Source organism: Leucopleurus acutus (genome assembly GCF_964270905.1).
Source record: "Leucopleurus acutus genome assembly, chromosome: Y".
NCBI classification, from domain to species: Eukaryota; Metazoa; Chordata; class Mammalia; order Artiodactyla; family Delphinidae; genus Leucopleurus; species Leucopleurus acutus.
The window spans coordinates 13,773,299-13,789,615 of record NC_139164.1 but is presented as its reverse complement, the minus strand read 5'-3'; the positions used below and the strand labels follow the sequence as shown (position 1 = coordinate 13,789,615).

General features: G+C 44.5%; 1 protein-coding gene across 1 annotated transcript in view; it reads right to left on the bottom strand.

Annotated features, from left to right (window-relative positions):
• The window catches only part of LOC309978901 (H(+)/Cl(-) exchange transporter 4-like), a gene marked incomplete at its 3' end in the record, with an annotated part of 164,979 nt that overhangs the window by 113,122 nt on the left and 35,540 nt on the right, over positions 1-16,317 (bottom strand). Inside the window, 3 exon segments of the mRNA XM_082865565.1 lie at positions 6,261-6,448; positions 9,557-9,656; positions 14,030-14,184. Of these exon segments, the coding sequence (XP_082721691.1) occupies positions 6,261-6,448; positions 9,557-9,656; positions 14,030-14,173 (432 nt within the window). The 5' untranslated portion in view covers positions 14,174-14,184.

Genomic DNA, 16,317 nt, shown 5'->3' with positions numbered 1-16,317 from the left:
AATGTTATTTGGCCATGAAAAGGAGTAAAGTACCAATCTATGCTACAACACAAACGAACCTGGAAGACATTACGCTAAGTGAATGAAGCCAGACACAAAAGTCCACTGATTGATTGTATGATTCCATTTACATGAAATGTCCAGAACAGGGAAATCTGCAGAGACAAGAAAGTGGATTCATGGTTGCCTAGGGCTGGCGGACGTGGGGAAATGGGGAGTGACTGCCGATCCAAAAAGGATTCTTTGGGGGCGATGACAATGTTCTAGACATTCACAGAAAGACAGACAAGATGAAAAGGCAGAGGCCTATGTACCAGATGAAGGAACAAAATAAAACCCTAGAAAAACAACTAAATGAAGTGGAGATAGGCAACCTTCCAGAAAAATAATTCAGAATAATGATAGTGAAGATGATCCAGGACCTTGGAAAAAGAATGGAGGCAAAGATCGAGAAGATGCAAGAAATGTTTAAAAAGACCTAGAAGAATTAAAGAACAAACAAACAGAGATGAACAACACAATAACTAAAATGAAAAATACACTACAGGGAATCAATAGCAGAATAACTGAAGCAGAAGAATGGATAAGTGACCTGGAAGACAGGAATGGTGGAAGTCATTGCTGCAGAACAGAATAAAGAAAACAGAATGAAAAGAAATGAAGACAGCCTAAGAGACCTCTGGAACAACATTAAACACAACAACATTAGCATTATAGGGGTCCTAGAAGTAGAAGAGAGAGAGAAAGGACCAGAGAAAATATTTGAATAGATTCTAGTTGAAACTTCCCTAACATGGTAAAGGAAATAGCCACCCAAGTCCAGGAAGCGCAGTGAGTCCCATTCAGGATAAACCCAAGGAGAAACACACCAAGACACAGCGTAATCAAATTGGAAAAATTAAAGACAAAGAAAAATTATTGAAAGCAGTAAGGGAAAAAGGAAAAATAACATACAAGGGAACTCCCATAAGGTGAACAGCTGATTTCTCAGCAGAAACTCTACAAGTCAGAAGGGAGTGGCATGATATACTTAAAGTGATGAAAAGGAAGAACCTACAACCAAGATTACTCTACCCTGCAAGGATCTCATTCAGATTTGATGGAGAAATCAAAAGCTTTATAGGCAAGCAAAAGCTAAGAGAATTCAGCACCACCAAACCAACTCTACAACAAATGCTAAAGGAACTTCTCTAAGTAGGAAACACAAGAGAAGAAAAGGACCTACAAAAACAAACCCAAAACAATTAAGAAAATGGTCATAGGAACATACATATCCATAATTACCTTAAACGTGAATGGATGAAATGCTCCAACCAAAAGGCACAGGCTTGCTGAATGGATACAAAAACAAGACCGATCTACATGCTGTCTACAAGAGACGCACCCATCTACATGCTGTCTACAAGAGACGCAGACCTAGGGACACATTCAGACTGAAAGTGAGGGGATGGAGAAAGATATTCCATGCCAATGGAAATCAAAAGAAAGCTGGAGTAGGAATACTCATATCAGATAAAATAGACTTTAAAATAAAGAATGTTACAAGAGACAAGGAAGGACACTACATAATGATCAAGGGATCAATCCAAGAAGAAGATATAACAATTATAAATATATATGCACCCAACATAGGAGTACCTCAATACATAAGGCAGCTGCTAACAGCTATAAAAAAGCAAATCGACAGTAACACAATAATAGTGGGAGACTTTAACATCTCACTTACACCAATGGACAGATCATCCAAAAAGAAAATAAATAAGGAAGGAGAAGCTTTAAATGACACAATAGACCAGATAGATTTAATTGATATTTATAGGACATTCCATCCCAAAACAGCAGATTACACTTTCTTCTCAAGTGTGCATGAAACATTCTCCAGAATAGATCACATCTTGGGTCACAAATCAAGCCTCAGTAAATTTAAGAAAACTGAAATCATATCAAGCATCTTCTCTGACCACAAGGCTATGAGATTAGAAATGAATTACAGGGGAAAAAAAGTAAAAAACACAAATACATGGATGCTAAACAAGACGTTACTAAATGACCAAGAGATCACTAAAGAAACCAAAGAGGAAATCAAAAAATACTTAGAGACAAATGACAATGAAAACACGATGATCCAAAACCTATGGGATGCAGCAAAAGCAGTTCTAAGAGGGAAGTTTATAGCTATACAAGCCTACCTCAAGAAACAAGAAACATCTCAAATAAACAATCTAATGTTAAACCTAAGGGAACTAGAGAAAGAAGAACAAACAAAACCCAGAGTTAGCGGAAGGAAAGAAATCATAAAGATCAGAGCAGAAATCAATGAAATAGAAACAAAGAATACAATAGCAAAGGTCAATAAAACTAAAAGCTGGTTCTTTGAGAAGACAAACAAAATTGCTAAACCATTAGCTAGACTCATCAAGAAAGAGGAAGAGGACTCAAATCAATAAATTTAGAAATGAAGAAGGAGAAGTTATAACAGACACTGCAGAAATACAAAGCATCCTAAGAGACTACTAAAAGCAACTCTATGCCAATAAAATGGAAAACCTGAAACAAATAGACAAATTCTTACAAAGGTATAAACTTCCAAGACTGAACCAGGAAGAAATAGAAAATATGAACATACCAATCACAAGTAATGACATTGAAACTGTGATTAAAAACCTTCCAACAAACAAAAGTCCAGGACCAGATGGCTTCACAGGTGAATTCTGTCAAACATTTAGGGAAGAGCCATCCTTCTCAAACTCTTCCAAAAAATTGCAGAGGAAGGAACACTCCCAAACTCATTCTATGAGGCCACCATCACCCTGATACCGAACGCAGACAAAGATACTACAAAAAAAGAAATTAGAGGCCAATATCACTGATGAATATAGATGCAAAAATCCTCAACAAAATACTAGCAAATAGAATCTTACAACACATTAAAAGGATCATACACCATGATCAAGTGGGAGTTATCCCAGGGATGCAAGGATTCTTCGACATACGCAAATCAATCAATGTGATTCACTGTATTAACAAATTGAAGAATAAAAACCATATGATCATCTCAATAGATGCAGAAAAAGCTTTTGACAAAATTCAATGCCCATGTACGATAAAACTCTCCAGAAAGTGGGCATAGAGGGAACCAACCTCAACATAATAAAGCCCATATATGACAAACCCACAGCAAACATCATTCTCAATGGTGAAACACTGAAAGCATTTCCTCTAAGATCAGGAACAAGACAAGAATGTACATTCTCACCACTCTTATTCAACATAGTTTTGGAAGTCCTAGCCATGGCAATCAGAGAAGAAAAAGAAACAAAAGGAATACAAATCGGAAAAGAAGATGTAAAACTGTCACCAGAAAACTACTAGAGCTAATCAATGAATTTGGTAAAGTTGCAAGATACAAAATGAATGCACAGAAATCTCTTGCATTCCTATACACGAATGATGAAAAAATCTGAAAGAGAAATTAAGGAAACACTCCCATTTACCACTGCAACAAAAGGAATAAAATACCTAGGAATAAACCTACCTAGGGAGACAAAAGACCTGTATGAAGAAAACTATAAGACACTGATGAAAGAAACTAAAGATGATACCAACAGATGGAGAGATATATCATGTTCTTGGATTGGAAGAATCAATTTTGTGAAAATGACTATACTACCCAAAGCAATCTACAGATTCAATGCCATCCCTATCAAATTACCGATGGCATTTTTCACAGAAATAGAACAAATCATTTTACAATTTGTATGGAAACACAAAAGACCCCAAATAGCCAAAGCAATCTTGAGAAACAAAAATGGAGCTGGAGGAATCAGGCTCCCTGACTTCAGACTATACTACAAAGCTACAGTCATCAAGACAGTATGGTACTGGCACAAACACAGAAATATAGATCAATGGTACAGGATAGAAAGCTCAGAGATAAATCCACACACCTCTGGTCAAAAAATCTATGACAAAGGAGGCAAGAATATACAATGGAAAAGAGGCAGTCTCTTCAATAAGTGGTGCTGGTAAAACTGGACAGCTACATGTAAAAGAATGAAATTAGAACACTCCCTAACACCATACATAAAAATAAACTCAAAATAGATTCGAGACCTAAATGTTAAGACTGGACACTATAAAACTCTTAGAGGAAAACAAAGGAAGAACACTCTTTGACATAAATCACAGCAAGATCTTTTTTGATCCACCTCCTAGAGTAATGGAAATAAAAACAAAAATAAACAAATGGGACCTAACGAAACTTAAAAGCTTTTGCACAGCAAATGAAACCATAAACAAGACGAAAAGACAACCCTCAGAATGGGAGAAAATATTTGCAAATGAATCAATGGACAAAGGATTAATCTCCAAAATATATAAACAGCTCATGCAGCTCAATATTAAAGAAACAAACAACCCAATCCAAAAATGGGCGGAAGACCTAAATAGACATTTCTCCAAAGAAGACATACAGATGGCCAAGAGGCACATGAAAAGCTGATCAACATAACTAATTATTAGAGAAATGCAAATCAAAACTACAATGAGGTATCACCATCACCTCACACAAGTTAGAATGGGCATCATCAGAAAATCTACAAACAACAAACGCTGGAGACGGTGTGGAGAAAAGGGAACCCTCTTGCGCTGTTGGTGGGAATGTAAATTGATACAGCCACTATGGAGAACAGTATGGAGGTTCCTTAAAAAACTAAAAATAGAATTACCATATGATCCAGCAAACCCACTACTGGGCATATACCCAGAGCAAGCCATAATTCAAAAAGACACATGCATCCCAGTATTCATTGCAGCACTATTTACAACAGCCAGGTCATGGAAGCAACCTAAATGCCCACTGACAGACAAATGGATAAAGAAGATGGATAAAGAATGGATAAAGAATACAATGAAATATTTCTCAGCCATAAAAATGGATAAAGAATACAATGGAATATTACTCAGCCATAAAAAGGAAAGAAATTGAGTCATGTTTAGATGTGGATGATGTGGATGGATCTAGAGACTGTCATACAGAGTGAAGTAAGTCAGAAAGAGAAAAACAAATATCGTATATTAACGCATGTATGTGGAACCTAGAAAAATGGTACAGATGAACCGGTTTGCAGGGCAGAATTTGAGACACAGATGTAGAGAACAAACGTATGGACACCAAGGGGGGAAAACCGCGGTGGGGTGGGGATGGTGGTGTGCTGTACTGGGCGACTGGGATTGACATGCATACACTGATGTGTATAAAACTGATGACTCATAAGAACGTGTTGTATAAAAAAAAAAAAGAAACTAATACTAAACTTTCTTTGGGTTATTTGTATGGAAATATGTTAATATAAATATTTCAGACATTACATGAAATTCTAAAAATCTTATATGCCCTGGTATAATGTTATAAGTCATAATTCTAGTTATTACTTTAAAACGTATATCTCAGAAATAACTAAATTTCTTTGTCAACTGCATTATTATGAACTTTCATCAAATCTTTAACCATGGCCATTTTTAAGTCTTTTGTCATTTACAGACAGTTCTGGGTGTACTCTGATGCTTTTGCAAAAATGTTCCTATAAAAGGGTTTCATCTTCAAGGAATTCATGGAAAAGGCTCTGACAAGTACAGGTTTCTGGTAATTGACTATACTGCTGAACTGAATGAATAAGCATTTTCAGAACTCTAATGGAAAACTGATGAATTCATAAAAGTGCTAACAAAAGACCAAGATGAAAAAATTAATAACATGGGACTGAGTGAACTGATGAGGATAATTATAATTTTTGCGACTGTTTGAATAAAAAAACATGTTAAAAAAAAACAGTTCTAAAATTAGATCGAGGTGATGGTGGCACAACTCTGTGAATATCCTAAAAGCCATCGCATTGTACCCGTTAATGGGTACGCCCCACGGAATATGGATCATGTCTTACTAAATCTGTTATTAAAAAACTTTTCTTCTCAATCAGAAGGGAAAAAAATCAACCCTATTTCTTCAGCATGATCAAGAGATCTCTCTCAGTAAGAAAAATGAAGCCAAACAAAAGGCTTTAAAGAAAATACATACATAGTGGACATGAAATAGTGGAAAAGGATTTTCCAAGTGAAGTTTGAACCCTAGAGCTAGAAAAAGCCAAGTGGCACTCGTAGTAGCCACAACGACGGTCAGGACAGACACTGCAAGGTGAGAGCTCGGACGTCCCCCCACACCAGCCACGGGGCTCCCAGCCAGGACCCGCCCCTGCACCCACCTCCGAGTGTTTCACCAGCAGCTCCGACCACTTCTGCCACAGGGGACACCTGTCCCTGTCCTCAAACGTGGTCTCATTGGAAGTCCAGCAGCACTGCTCATGGCTGTACCAGAAGGCGGACAGGCAGATGCCCTCCTTCAGGTCTGTCATCCAGTCGACGGCGAGATCGATGACCCCGGCCAGGGTGCCTGGAAGAAGCAGCGAGAGCCACTCAGAGGGACGGCAGGCATGGGCCAGGGCAGCACGTGCGCCCAGAGGGCCAGGCGGAGATGCCCGTGCCCCGGGCTGCCACGCACCCAGGAAGCCTCTTTCTTCAGTCTTGAGGTCACCTGAGCGAGTGGCAGGGCACCAGGTGTGGCAAAAGTGGTGCCCAGCCCAGTGAGACACAAAGGCCAATGATACGCTGTCCTTGGGGGTCTTCGATAGGGTTGGAGGGAGAGACCCGCAGCGCTGACCCCCACCGCAAGCCCCTTGGGCCGAGCAGCTTTCAGAACCAGCCCTCCGAATCTTAGAAACAGGGTACCTACACCCTATAAATCATGTAACCCCCTCAGCGGCTTCTGGGGCAGGATGCTGGCATCACACACATGAATATCCTCCAGGAAACCTGACAATTCAGACAAAATGGAGACAAAACCATTTATAACTGCCTTGTCATTGAAATAAAGTTTTCCCATCAAATGGAATCCAGCTTGAAAAATCTTACTTGTTAGAACTTTCTGGATTTTTAAAAAATTATGGATAAAGGACTGAGGAGCTACATATGTAAATAACTACTTTAAAGGCCGATAGGAGTGGGATAAAATCGAGTGTGCAGTGGGTCAGAGAAGGCCATTTTAGGTCTCTTTCTAGAATAACCCATTCCAGTCTTTCACGAAGGCAGGGAATACTTTTGCGCTACCAAACTTTTCACACTTTTACTAGATCCTTATTACAACATCAATTCCCCGAAGGCAGCCATATGCCAGCCTCAGGCGACCTGGCCTTGCCACTCTCCTGGTTCCATCAGCAGTCGCCCACTGTTCTAGCCAGAACATCCGAATCCTCAGCAGCGCACAGGCTCTGACCACCATTCCCACATTTCTCTCCAGGCTCCTCTCTCTCCATCACGAATCCCACGCACAGTGTTCCTTGGCACACCAGGCCCTCCTCTCTGCACCGCCTCAGATAGCACTGTCCTCCCCCAACCCGGCAAGCTCCTATTTATCTTCCAGATGCTGGCATTTATATCACCTCCTTCAGGAAGCCTCCCCTGATTTCCTAAGTCTGGGCTAAGTGTACTTCCCAGGCACTCCCCATCACCATACCTATCACATCCTGATATGATCAGTATTTATATATATGTGTATACACACACACATACATACATATAGTGGGCGAGGGCGAGAGGCTCAGAGAGGGAGACGTGCTTTTAGAAAAGGTGGTCAGAGAACACCTCAAGCAGGTGACGACATTGGAACAAAAACTGCCCTGTGTGGGACAACAGCGACACCCAGTGGTGGCTCCTGGTTAACGCCCTGCAGAGGAGCCGCAGCTTGGGCCTCTCCGTCTTGGGCGTCGGAATATAATGCCGGGCTGCCTGCCACTACGGAGGTGACAAGCCAGACAGTGGGACCCCTGGGGCTCGCCACTGGGGAACGGGAAGGTGAATGGGGCAGTTTTCTGGCTTTTCCTTCATCCAGATCAAAAGAACACTTTCGCCACCTTCACTGCCAAGATCATCTCTTTCTTGCCTCCCTCCTATACTCATTTGCTGATGTGACCATGGGATCGCCCTTCTCCAGCAGTCCTCACCCCTGGCTGCATATCAGAATCACAGGGGAAAGGGGGCTTTACTCAATGATAGGGTGTCATCTCCAGGGAGCTACTATTTAATTGAAGCCTGGGCAGCAGAATTTTTTTTTAATTCCCCAGGTGATTCTTCCTGAAAGAACTGATGGAAATCGGATTAACAGTGAAGCCCGATGGTCGGTATCTGACTTGCTAAAGATAGCCCGACAGGGCTCTGAGATCAGTTGATAAATCTATGCTGTGTGACTCCAGCAGGACGCCAAGACATCTACTCTGATTCCTTCATTTCCCGTATTCATCCCTCCTTCCCAGGAGCCAAGAATAACACAGGGTACAGTTTTATAAATCTATTCTAAAGAAAGACATCGAAGTTCGCAGCAAACTACCCTCCCCGCCCTCCCCCCACCCCACCTACCTTTAAAGGACTTCATAGAGCCAAACAAATGGGTGGCAAAATACCATATGTCCATGAACTCAAATTCCCTCCCAGCACTGCTCCCAATATATACCGGGAGTGCCACTGGGAGGAGAAGGACAGGATGGGCGGAATGGGTGGGTAGCTGTTGTGGCCGGAAGGAGAGGACTGCCCCTTCAGCACTCTCCTGGGCCCTTTAGGACATGCCAGGCAGAGGGAGCCCCTCCCCAGCAACCAGGCCCCTCCTACCACTGTAGATGTAACGAGTGACAGGGCAGCCAGAAATCAAAGTCCTCTAATCACAAAATTTTACCCTATGCCCCGCAGGTGCTCTGCGAGTATGTACTATATTCAACCTGTATCACACAGCCATTCTCTGATCAGTCCTATAAGCAGAACTAGTGTGTTACTACAGGCAGGGGGAGTTTCTTAAGGGAATCTCTTCAGCATGATCAAATTTTTTTCTCCTTAGACAGCCTCCTAAAAGCAAGTAAGTTTCAGGAAACAATTTCCATGGAGGGCTGTGCATTTTCTATGAAAAGGGGAGGTGTCCCCTCCAGATACTCATTCATTCATTCTGGAAACAGCTACTGCTCACAAACATGGTGCTGGGATTATAAAAATGAAGGACACGGAGTCCCTGAGGGTCAGAACAACCCATGGGCTGGAGGCACCCCCCCGCCCCGGGCCTACCTCAGACCTTGTGGTGTCTCGCGTTACCGTGAGCGTCTCTCGATGTTTACAATTCATCTCAGGGCCTGCCGGTGTTAGTAAACGCCAGTCTCATATGTTTTATTTTTAGAGACCAACATGTTCCCGTCCTTTCTCGCCTTCTACGTGGCCAAGTACTATAGAAGGTGTGTTTTCAATAAAAGCCAGCATGGCGGTAAACCTTTGTACAGTGTGGAAAGGGCCAACCCGCCTTCTCGGTACCGCGCTCCAATGACCGTACCTGGGCCTGTCCGTGCCTTGGGGTCTTTTTGCTTTACTGATGATAGATTTATGTTGCGTGTATCGTCGTGTACTGTGCCCTTAGGTATTTCAAGTAACAGCCCCCTTGCCTGAAGTACAAGAGAAACACTCCACGCACCTGCCAGCAGGCCGATGAGCAGCATCACCGCCCATCCCGACCAGGCGTCCAGCAAGCTCTTGATGAACTCCCATATGGACTCCTTGCTTTTGCTGGTTATCTAGAAGCAGAAAGACATCGGAGCTGATGTGGACACACTTTCCAATTCAGGCTTCCTTCTCTGAAACTGTTTCCTCAGGAAACACGGTGATTGAGAAAACGAATATAATGAAGCAACTAGACTGCCGCTAACGTGACTCTTTCAGTTACCTAGCACAGTGGTTAAATGGGCTTTCTAGTTCACAGAGCTAGAAAGATGCCATGGTAGTCTCCAAAGAATCCAAAAAAGTTCACTTACTTAAAAAAACCTCACTAAGTGTGATGTGATCTTTGATTATTTCAAAGCCATTCTGAAGGAAGACATCACTTCGGTGTCACCGTTTTGAATACAAATCATTATTTTAGCCTAAATCGTAAGGTCTGTTCACAAAAGACCCTCTTCGACAAAGACTTCAATTCCTTCTTTCATTTTCCAAGCTACACGTTAACAACAAGAACGAACTTTCCTTCTCTTTCTTCATTTCTTCCTCCCTCCCTCCTCCCTCCCTCCCTCCCTCTCTCCCTCCTTCCTTCCTTCCTTCCTTCCTTCCTTTCCTTCCTTTCTTCATGGCTGCGTTGGGTCTTCGTTGCTGTGCGCGGGCTTTCTCTTAGTTGTGGCGAGCAGGGCCTACTCTTCGTTGAGGTGCATGGGCTTCTCATTGCAGTGGCTTCTCTTGTTGCGGACCACAGGCTCTAGGCGTGTGGGCTTCAGTAGTTGTGGCACATGGGCTCAGTAGCTGTGGCTCGTGGGCTCTAGAGCGCAGGCTCAGTAGCTGTGGCACGCGGGTTTAGTTGCTCCGCGGCATGTGGGATCTTCCCAGACAAGGGCTCAAACCCATGTCCCTTGCACTGGCAGGTGGATTCTTAACCACTGCACCACCAGGGAAGTCCCAAGAGCTTTCTTTTTTTAACTGAAGTATAATTGATTTACAATGTTAATTTCAGGTGTACAGCAAAGTGATTCAGTTATACCTATATATTCTTTTTCTGATTCTTTTCCATTATAGGTTATTACAAAATATTAAATATAGTTCCCTGTGCTATACAGTAGGACCTTATTGTTTATCCATTTTATATACGGTAGTGTGTATCTGTTCATCCGAACTCCTAATTTATCCCTCCCCCACCCTCTTTCCCCTTTGGTAACCATAAGTTGGTTTTCTATGTCTGTGAGTCTGTTTCTGTTTTGTAAATAAGTTCACTTGTGCCAGCTTTTTAGATTCCACATATAAGCAACATCATATGATATTTGTTTTTCTCTGACTTACTTCACTCAGTATGATAATCTCTAGGTCCATCCATGTTGCTGCAAGTGGCATTATTTCATTCTTTTTCATGGCTGAGTAATATTCCATTGTATACATGTACCACACCTTCTTTATCCATTCCTCTGTCAGTGGACATTTAGGTTGCTTCCATGTCGTGGCTATTGTCAATAGTGCTGTTAGCTTTGTGCAGTGGCAGTATCATAGCCAATGAGGTTTATCCGAGGCGTGATTACTGCTAATTGTAAATAGCGCTGCTATGAACATTGGAGTGCATGTATATTTTCAAGTTAGAGTTTTCTCTGGATACATGCCCAGGAGTGGGATTGCCGGATCACGTGATAACTCTAATTTCAGTTTTTTAAGGAACCTCCATACTGGTCTCCATACTGGCTGTATCAACTTACATTCCCACCAACAGTGTAGGAGGGTCCCCTTTTCTCCACACCTGCTCCAGCACTGTTGTTTGTAGATTTTTTGATGATGGCCATTCTGACCAGTGTGCGGTGATACCTCACTGTAGTTTTGATTAACAGCAAGAAGGCTGAATGAGCCAGCCTGGATCACGCTTTCCAGGCAGATGGTTACATCTAAACACATTGTAAGAGCACCCGTTTGCCTCCCTGTGTTAACAGAAACCTACATTCCTGAGATCATCATTCCCCTCATAACCCTTTCGAGCAAGGGCTTGCAAACATTTTCTGTAAAGAGACAGAAGGTAAATATTTTCAGTTCGGCAGGTCAGATGGTCTCCGTGGCAACTACTGGACTCTGCTGTTGTAGCACAGGAGCAGCCATATAGAGCATGCGCACGTGCGGGCGAGGCTGCGAGCCAAGGAACCGGCGCTGAGCGGACACGCGCTGCGCTGGATTTGCTCGCCCTCGGTCGCCGACGGCCCCCTCACGGCTGCTTCGTCTCCGACTTGACCCCTCCGTGGAGGGGGCCCCGTCCTCGCCACTCTCTCCCGCCTTTCACTTGTGGCCACTCTGCTGGCTGCCCTCCTTCACCTCTATCTGCTTCCGCTAAGCATCCGTCACTGAGCCCCAGTCTGCCCCCCAGAACCCACTAACTCTGGCACTGCTCTGGGGCCCAACTGCTCCTGACCTCTCTCTCCAGACCCAGGCCACCTGGGCCGCTTCTAAAGCTTCAGCACCCAGTCGCATGCCAAGGACCCCTCACGCTCCACCAACAGCCCTGACCCTGCCCTTGAACGGCACAGGCTTCTCTCGCCTGCCTACCCGCTCCAGCCACAGGCTGGACAAACAGTTCAAACTCATAGCGCCTGAAACCGAACTCAGCGGCCTCCCCCTGAAATCTGCCGCGTCCCCTTTCCCTCCTCTCGTCATCCAAGGCATCACCCTCTTCTGACCACAGCCAGGGTGTCATCCTGGCCCCACTGCCCACCTCCATCCTGGCAATGGCTCCTGTGAAGGATCTGGACCCCAAGCCTCTCTCCATCGGCACTTCACTGCCCTCTGTCAGATCTTCTTCCTCTTTCTCCTGAGCTCATTTCCAAGCTTCCTGTTTCTCCCCTGGCAGTGCATCTCTCTTGTATCCTGTGGCCATGAAAACGAAATCCAGGGCTTTCCCGGTGGCACAGCGGTTGCGAATCCACCTTCCATTGCAGGAGACACGGGTTCGAGCCCCGGTCCAGGAAGATCCCACATGCTGCAGAGCAGCTAAGCCCGTGCACCCCAACTACTGAGTCTGCACTCTAGAGCCCACGAGCCACAACTACTGAGCCCACGCACCGCAACTACTGAAGCCCGTGCGCCTACAGCCCATGTTCCACAAGAGAAGCCACCTCAATGAGAAGCCAGCGCACCACAACAAAGAGGAACCCCCGCTCGCCACAACTAGAGAAAGCCCACGTGCAGCAATGAAGACCCAACACAGCCAAAAATAAACAAATAAATAAATAAGTAAACAGGAAATCCAGGGACTTCCCTGGTGGTCCTGTGGTGGAGAGTCCACCTTACAATGCAGGGGCCGCAGGTTCGATCCCTGGTCAGGAAACTAAGATCCCAAATGCTGTGGGGCAACTAAGCCCACGCACCACAACTACTGAGCTGGCGCACCTCAACTAGAGAGCCCACGTGCCATAAACTACAGAGCCCATGTGCTCTGCAGCCCGTGCGCCACAACTACAGACCACAATTACAGAGCCCACGCACCCTGGAGCCTGTGAGCCACAAGTAGAGAGAGAAAACCCACCCACCACAACTAGAGAGAAGCCCACGCGCCACAACGAAAAGATCCCGCATGTCTCAACGAAGATCCCGTGTGCTGCTGCTAAGACCCGCCGCAGCCAAAAATAAAAAAAATTTTAAAATAATAAAATAAATCTTAAAAAAAAAAAAAGGAAATCTAAACTCCTCTTCATGGTCTACTCAGTGGTTCCCAATGTGGCCCCATCGCCCACGTGGCCGGACTCATCTCTAGTCCTTCCCTTCCGTGAATCTGCCACCAAACCTTAGAGCTCCTTGAACTGCCTAAATGTGCCACGGTATTTCATGCCTCTGTGACCTAAAAAAGCCACTCCTGATGAGAATCCTTTCCCCTTCCTCTGCCTGGCAAATTCTTAGTCATCCTTCAAGACCCAACTGAGATCGCACCCTCTCTAAAAACTCCCTCCCTAAACATCCCTCCTAAATGACCCCACAGCACTTGATACATAACTTTACTGCAGCCCATAAAAATATATATTGACTGCCTACTAGAGGCCAGGCACTGTAATATGTGCTTTCATACACATAGAGCCCCATTTAATCTTCTGGTATAATTAACTCCATCCTTACAGATGAGAAGATGGGGTCCAGAAATGGCACCCCAGAAGTCAGCCAGCCTAAAGATGTCAAAGTCAGGATGTACCCAATCTGTCTGGTTCCAGAGCCCCACTCCTTGCCCTCCACACCACACCTCTGTATGACATAGCCTTCCACCCAAAGCACCTGGTATTAGAATTACCTGTCCACATCTCTGCCTCTCCCACTAGCCCTTCTCTTCTCTAGAACCTAGCTCAGCACACGACACATGAACCCAAGCTCTAGCTCAGTGACTGTCCGATAGAAGCATGGCCCAGCCCTCCGAAGGGATTCCCCTCACAGTGTCCTTATGAACAGCATGTACCTTTCTGTGTCTGTCGGTGTCCCGTGACTTCTCCCTCAGCCAGTCGATGGTGTGGAAGTCCTCATACGTCCCCACATCAGGGAACGGCTCGTCAAGGAAATCCATCAGGTTTCCAGAGCCACTCATCGCTCCTGCATTGACCATGCTACTTACACCTGGGAGAGAAAACCTGTCGTTAAAAACGTGAGCAGAACATCTGCACGGACCTGGCAGAACAATCCACGTGTGCTATTTTTTTGCACAGGAAAGACATTTCAGCATAGGCACCTCTGCTGTGATGAAAGATACATATAGTCTGTCTTAGTGAGCACAGGCTGCTGTAACAAAAATACCACAGACTGGGTGGCTCATCAACAACACACATTTATTTCTCACAGTTCCGGAGGCTGTGAAGTCCAAGATCAAGGCACTTACTTAGAGATTCAGTGTCTGGTGAGAGCCCACTTCCTGTTCACAGATGGCCATCTACTCACTGTGTCCTCATCTGGTGGAGCTCTCTGGGGTCTCTTTTATAAGGTCACTAATCCCATCCATGAGGACTCAGCTTTCATGACCTCATCACCTCCCAAAGGCTCCTCCTCCCAACACCATCACATTGGGGATTAGGTTTCAACATATGAATTTTGGGGAGACACAAACGTTAATTTTTTTTTAAATCTTTATGTTATATTGGAGTATAGTTGATTAACAATGTTGTGATAGTTTCAGGTGTACAGCAAAATGATTCAGTTATACATATACATGTATCTTTTTCCAATTCTTTTCCCATTTAGGTTGTTACAGGATATTGAGCAGAGTTCCCTGTGCTACACAGTAGGTCCTTGTTGGTTACCTATTTTATATACAGCAGGTGTACATGTCAATCCCCAACTCCCTAACTATCCCTTTCCTCCACCCTTCCCCTCAGTAACCGTAAGTTCATTCTCTAAGTCTGTGAGTCTGTTTCTGACAAATGTTACTTTCTTATTATTTGTGGTAGTTTTGTGCTATAAAGTCACCATGGCCACCGAATTAGTGAGTACTAAATCACCGTCCCCAAGAGAAGTTACAGGGTTAGGTTCCTTCGAGCCTCTGGTGGCTGAACATCTTCAGCAACCAATCAATATACAACCTTGTTTTGTGTGTTTCTGTTTAAAGACACCTTATCAAATATATATCGTTGGTTCATCCACTGAACTCATAGCCAAACAGCACTGTTACTCACGCTGCAGGAAGCTTGTCTAACAAACATATTCTCTCCATGAGGCCCAGCACAGCCTTCTCGTGAAGGCTACAGACAGAAGGCTTCTCGAAACACTACAGACACTCCTGCCCTGCATTTCAAGGCCACTGCAAACGGCAAAATTACCAATAAAAAAAGCACAAAAATGCGAAAAATATGGCACTAAAGAGACTGTGAAAAGAACGCTTGTTTCTGGTCTGGGCACTGAAACAAGACGGCAGAGCACCAATTTCTCCAACCTCAGCTGGGATCGTGCATTCCTGGCAACTCAAACTTTTTGAGGCTCTGCACGTGCACTGTGCGAATGACTGGGCAAGCGCCCCATGTATTGCTCTGGATGTTACAAATACATTTTAGTGAGCAGGCAAATTCACAAATACGGAACCAACCGCTCATAATGAGGGTCAACTATAACCATTTCTGGAAAACCTCACCTTCTGCAAAAGCAGGGCATCAACATGAGAGGCCTGGGGGAAACAGGGTTGAGGCATACCACTCAAAACCAAATCACTGTAGTCAATCCAGTAACCGGTTCTCCTGGGAGATAAAGCGGACCACTGAGGGAGACAACCTCTGCGGATACTCGAGACGTACAGCAACAGCAGAGTGAAAATGCTAAGACTCAACTCACTGGTGGGAGCCAAGGTGATCCACAGAGGGAGTGGTCCTCTGCACCAGGGCGGGGGGGGATGCCATGGGGATGACAAGGAGGCAGGACAACCTGCCACGTGAGCCATGCTATGGTCTGAACGTGTGTGTCTCCCCACCCAAATTCATACATTGAAAGCCTAACCCCCGAAGGATGGTATTAAAGGTGGGGTCTTTGGGAGGTGATTGGGTCATAAGGGCAGTACCTTCAAGAATGGGACTAGTGCCCTTATAAAAGAGGCCCCAGGGAGCTCCTCTGCCCCTTCCACCATGTAAGGACACAATAGGAAATCTGTGACTGGAAAAAGCACCATCACCTGACCATGCTGGCACCCTGATCTCAGACTGCCAGCCTCCCGAACTGTGAGGAATAAAGGTCTGTTGTTTATAAGCCATCCAGTCTGTGGTATTTTGTTAT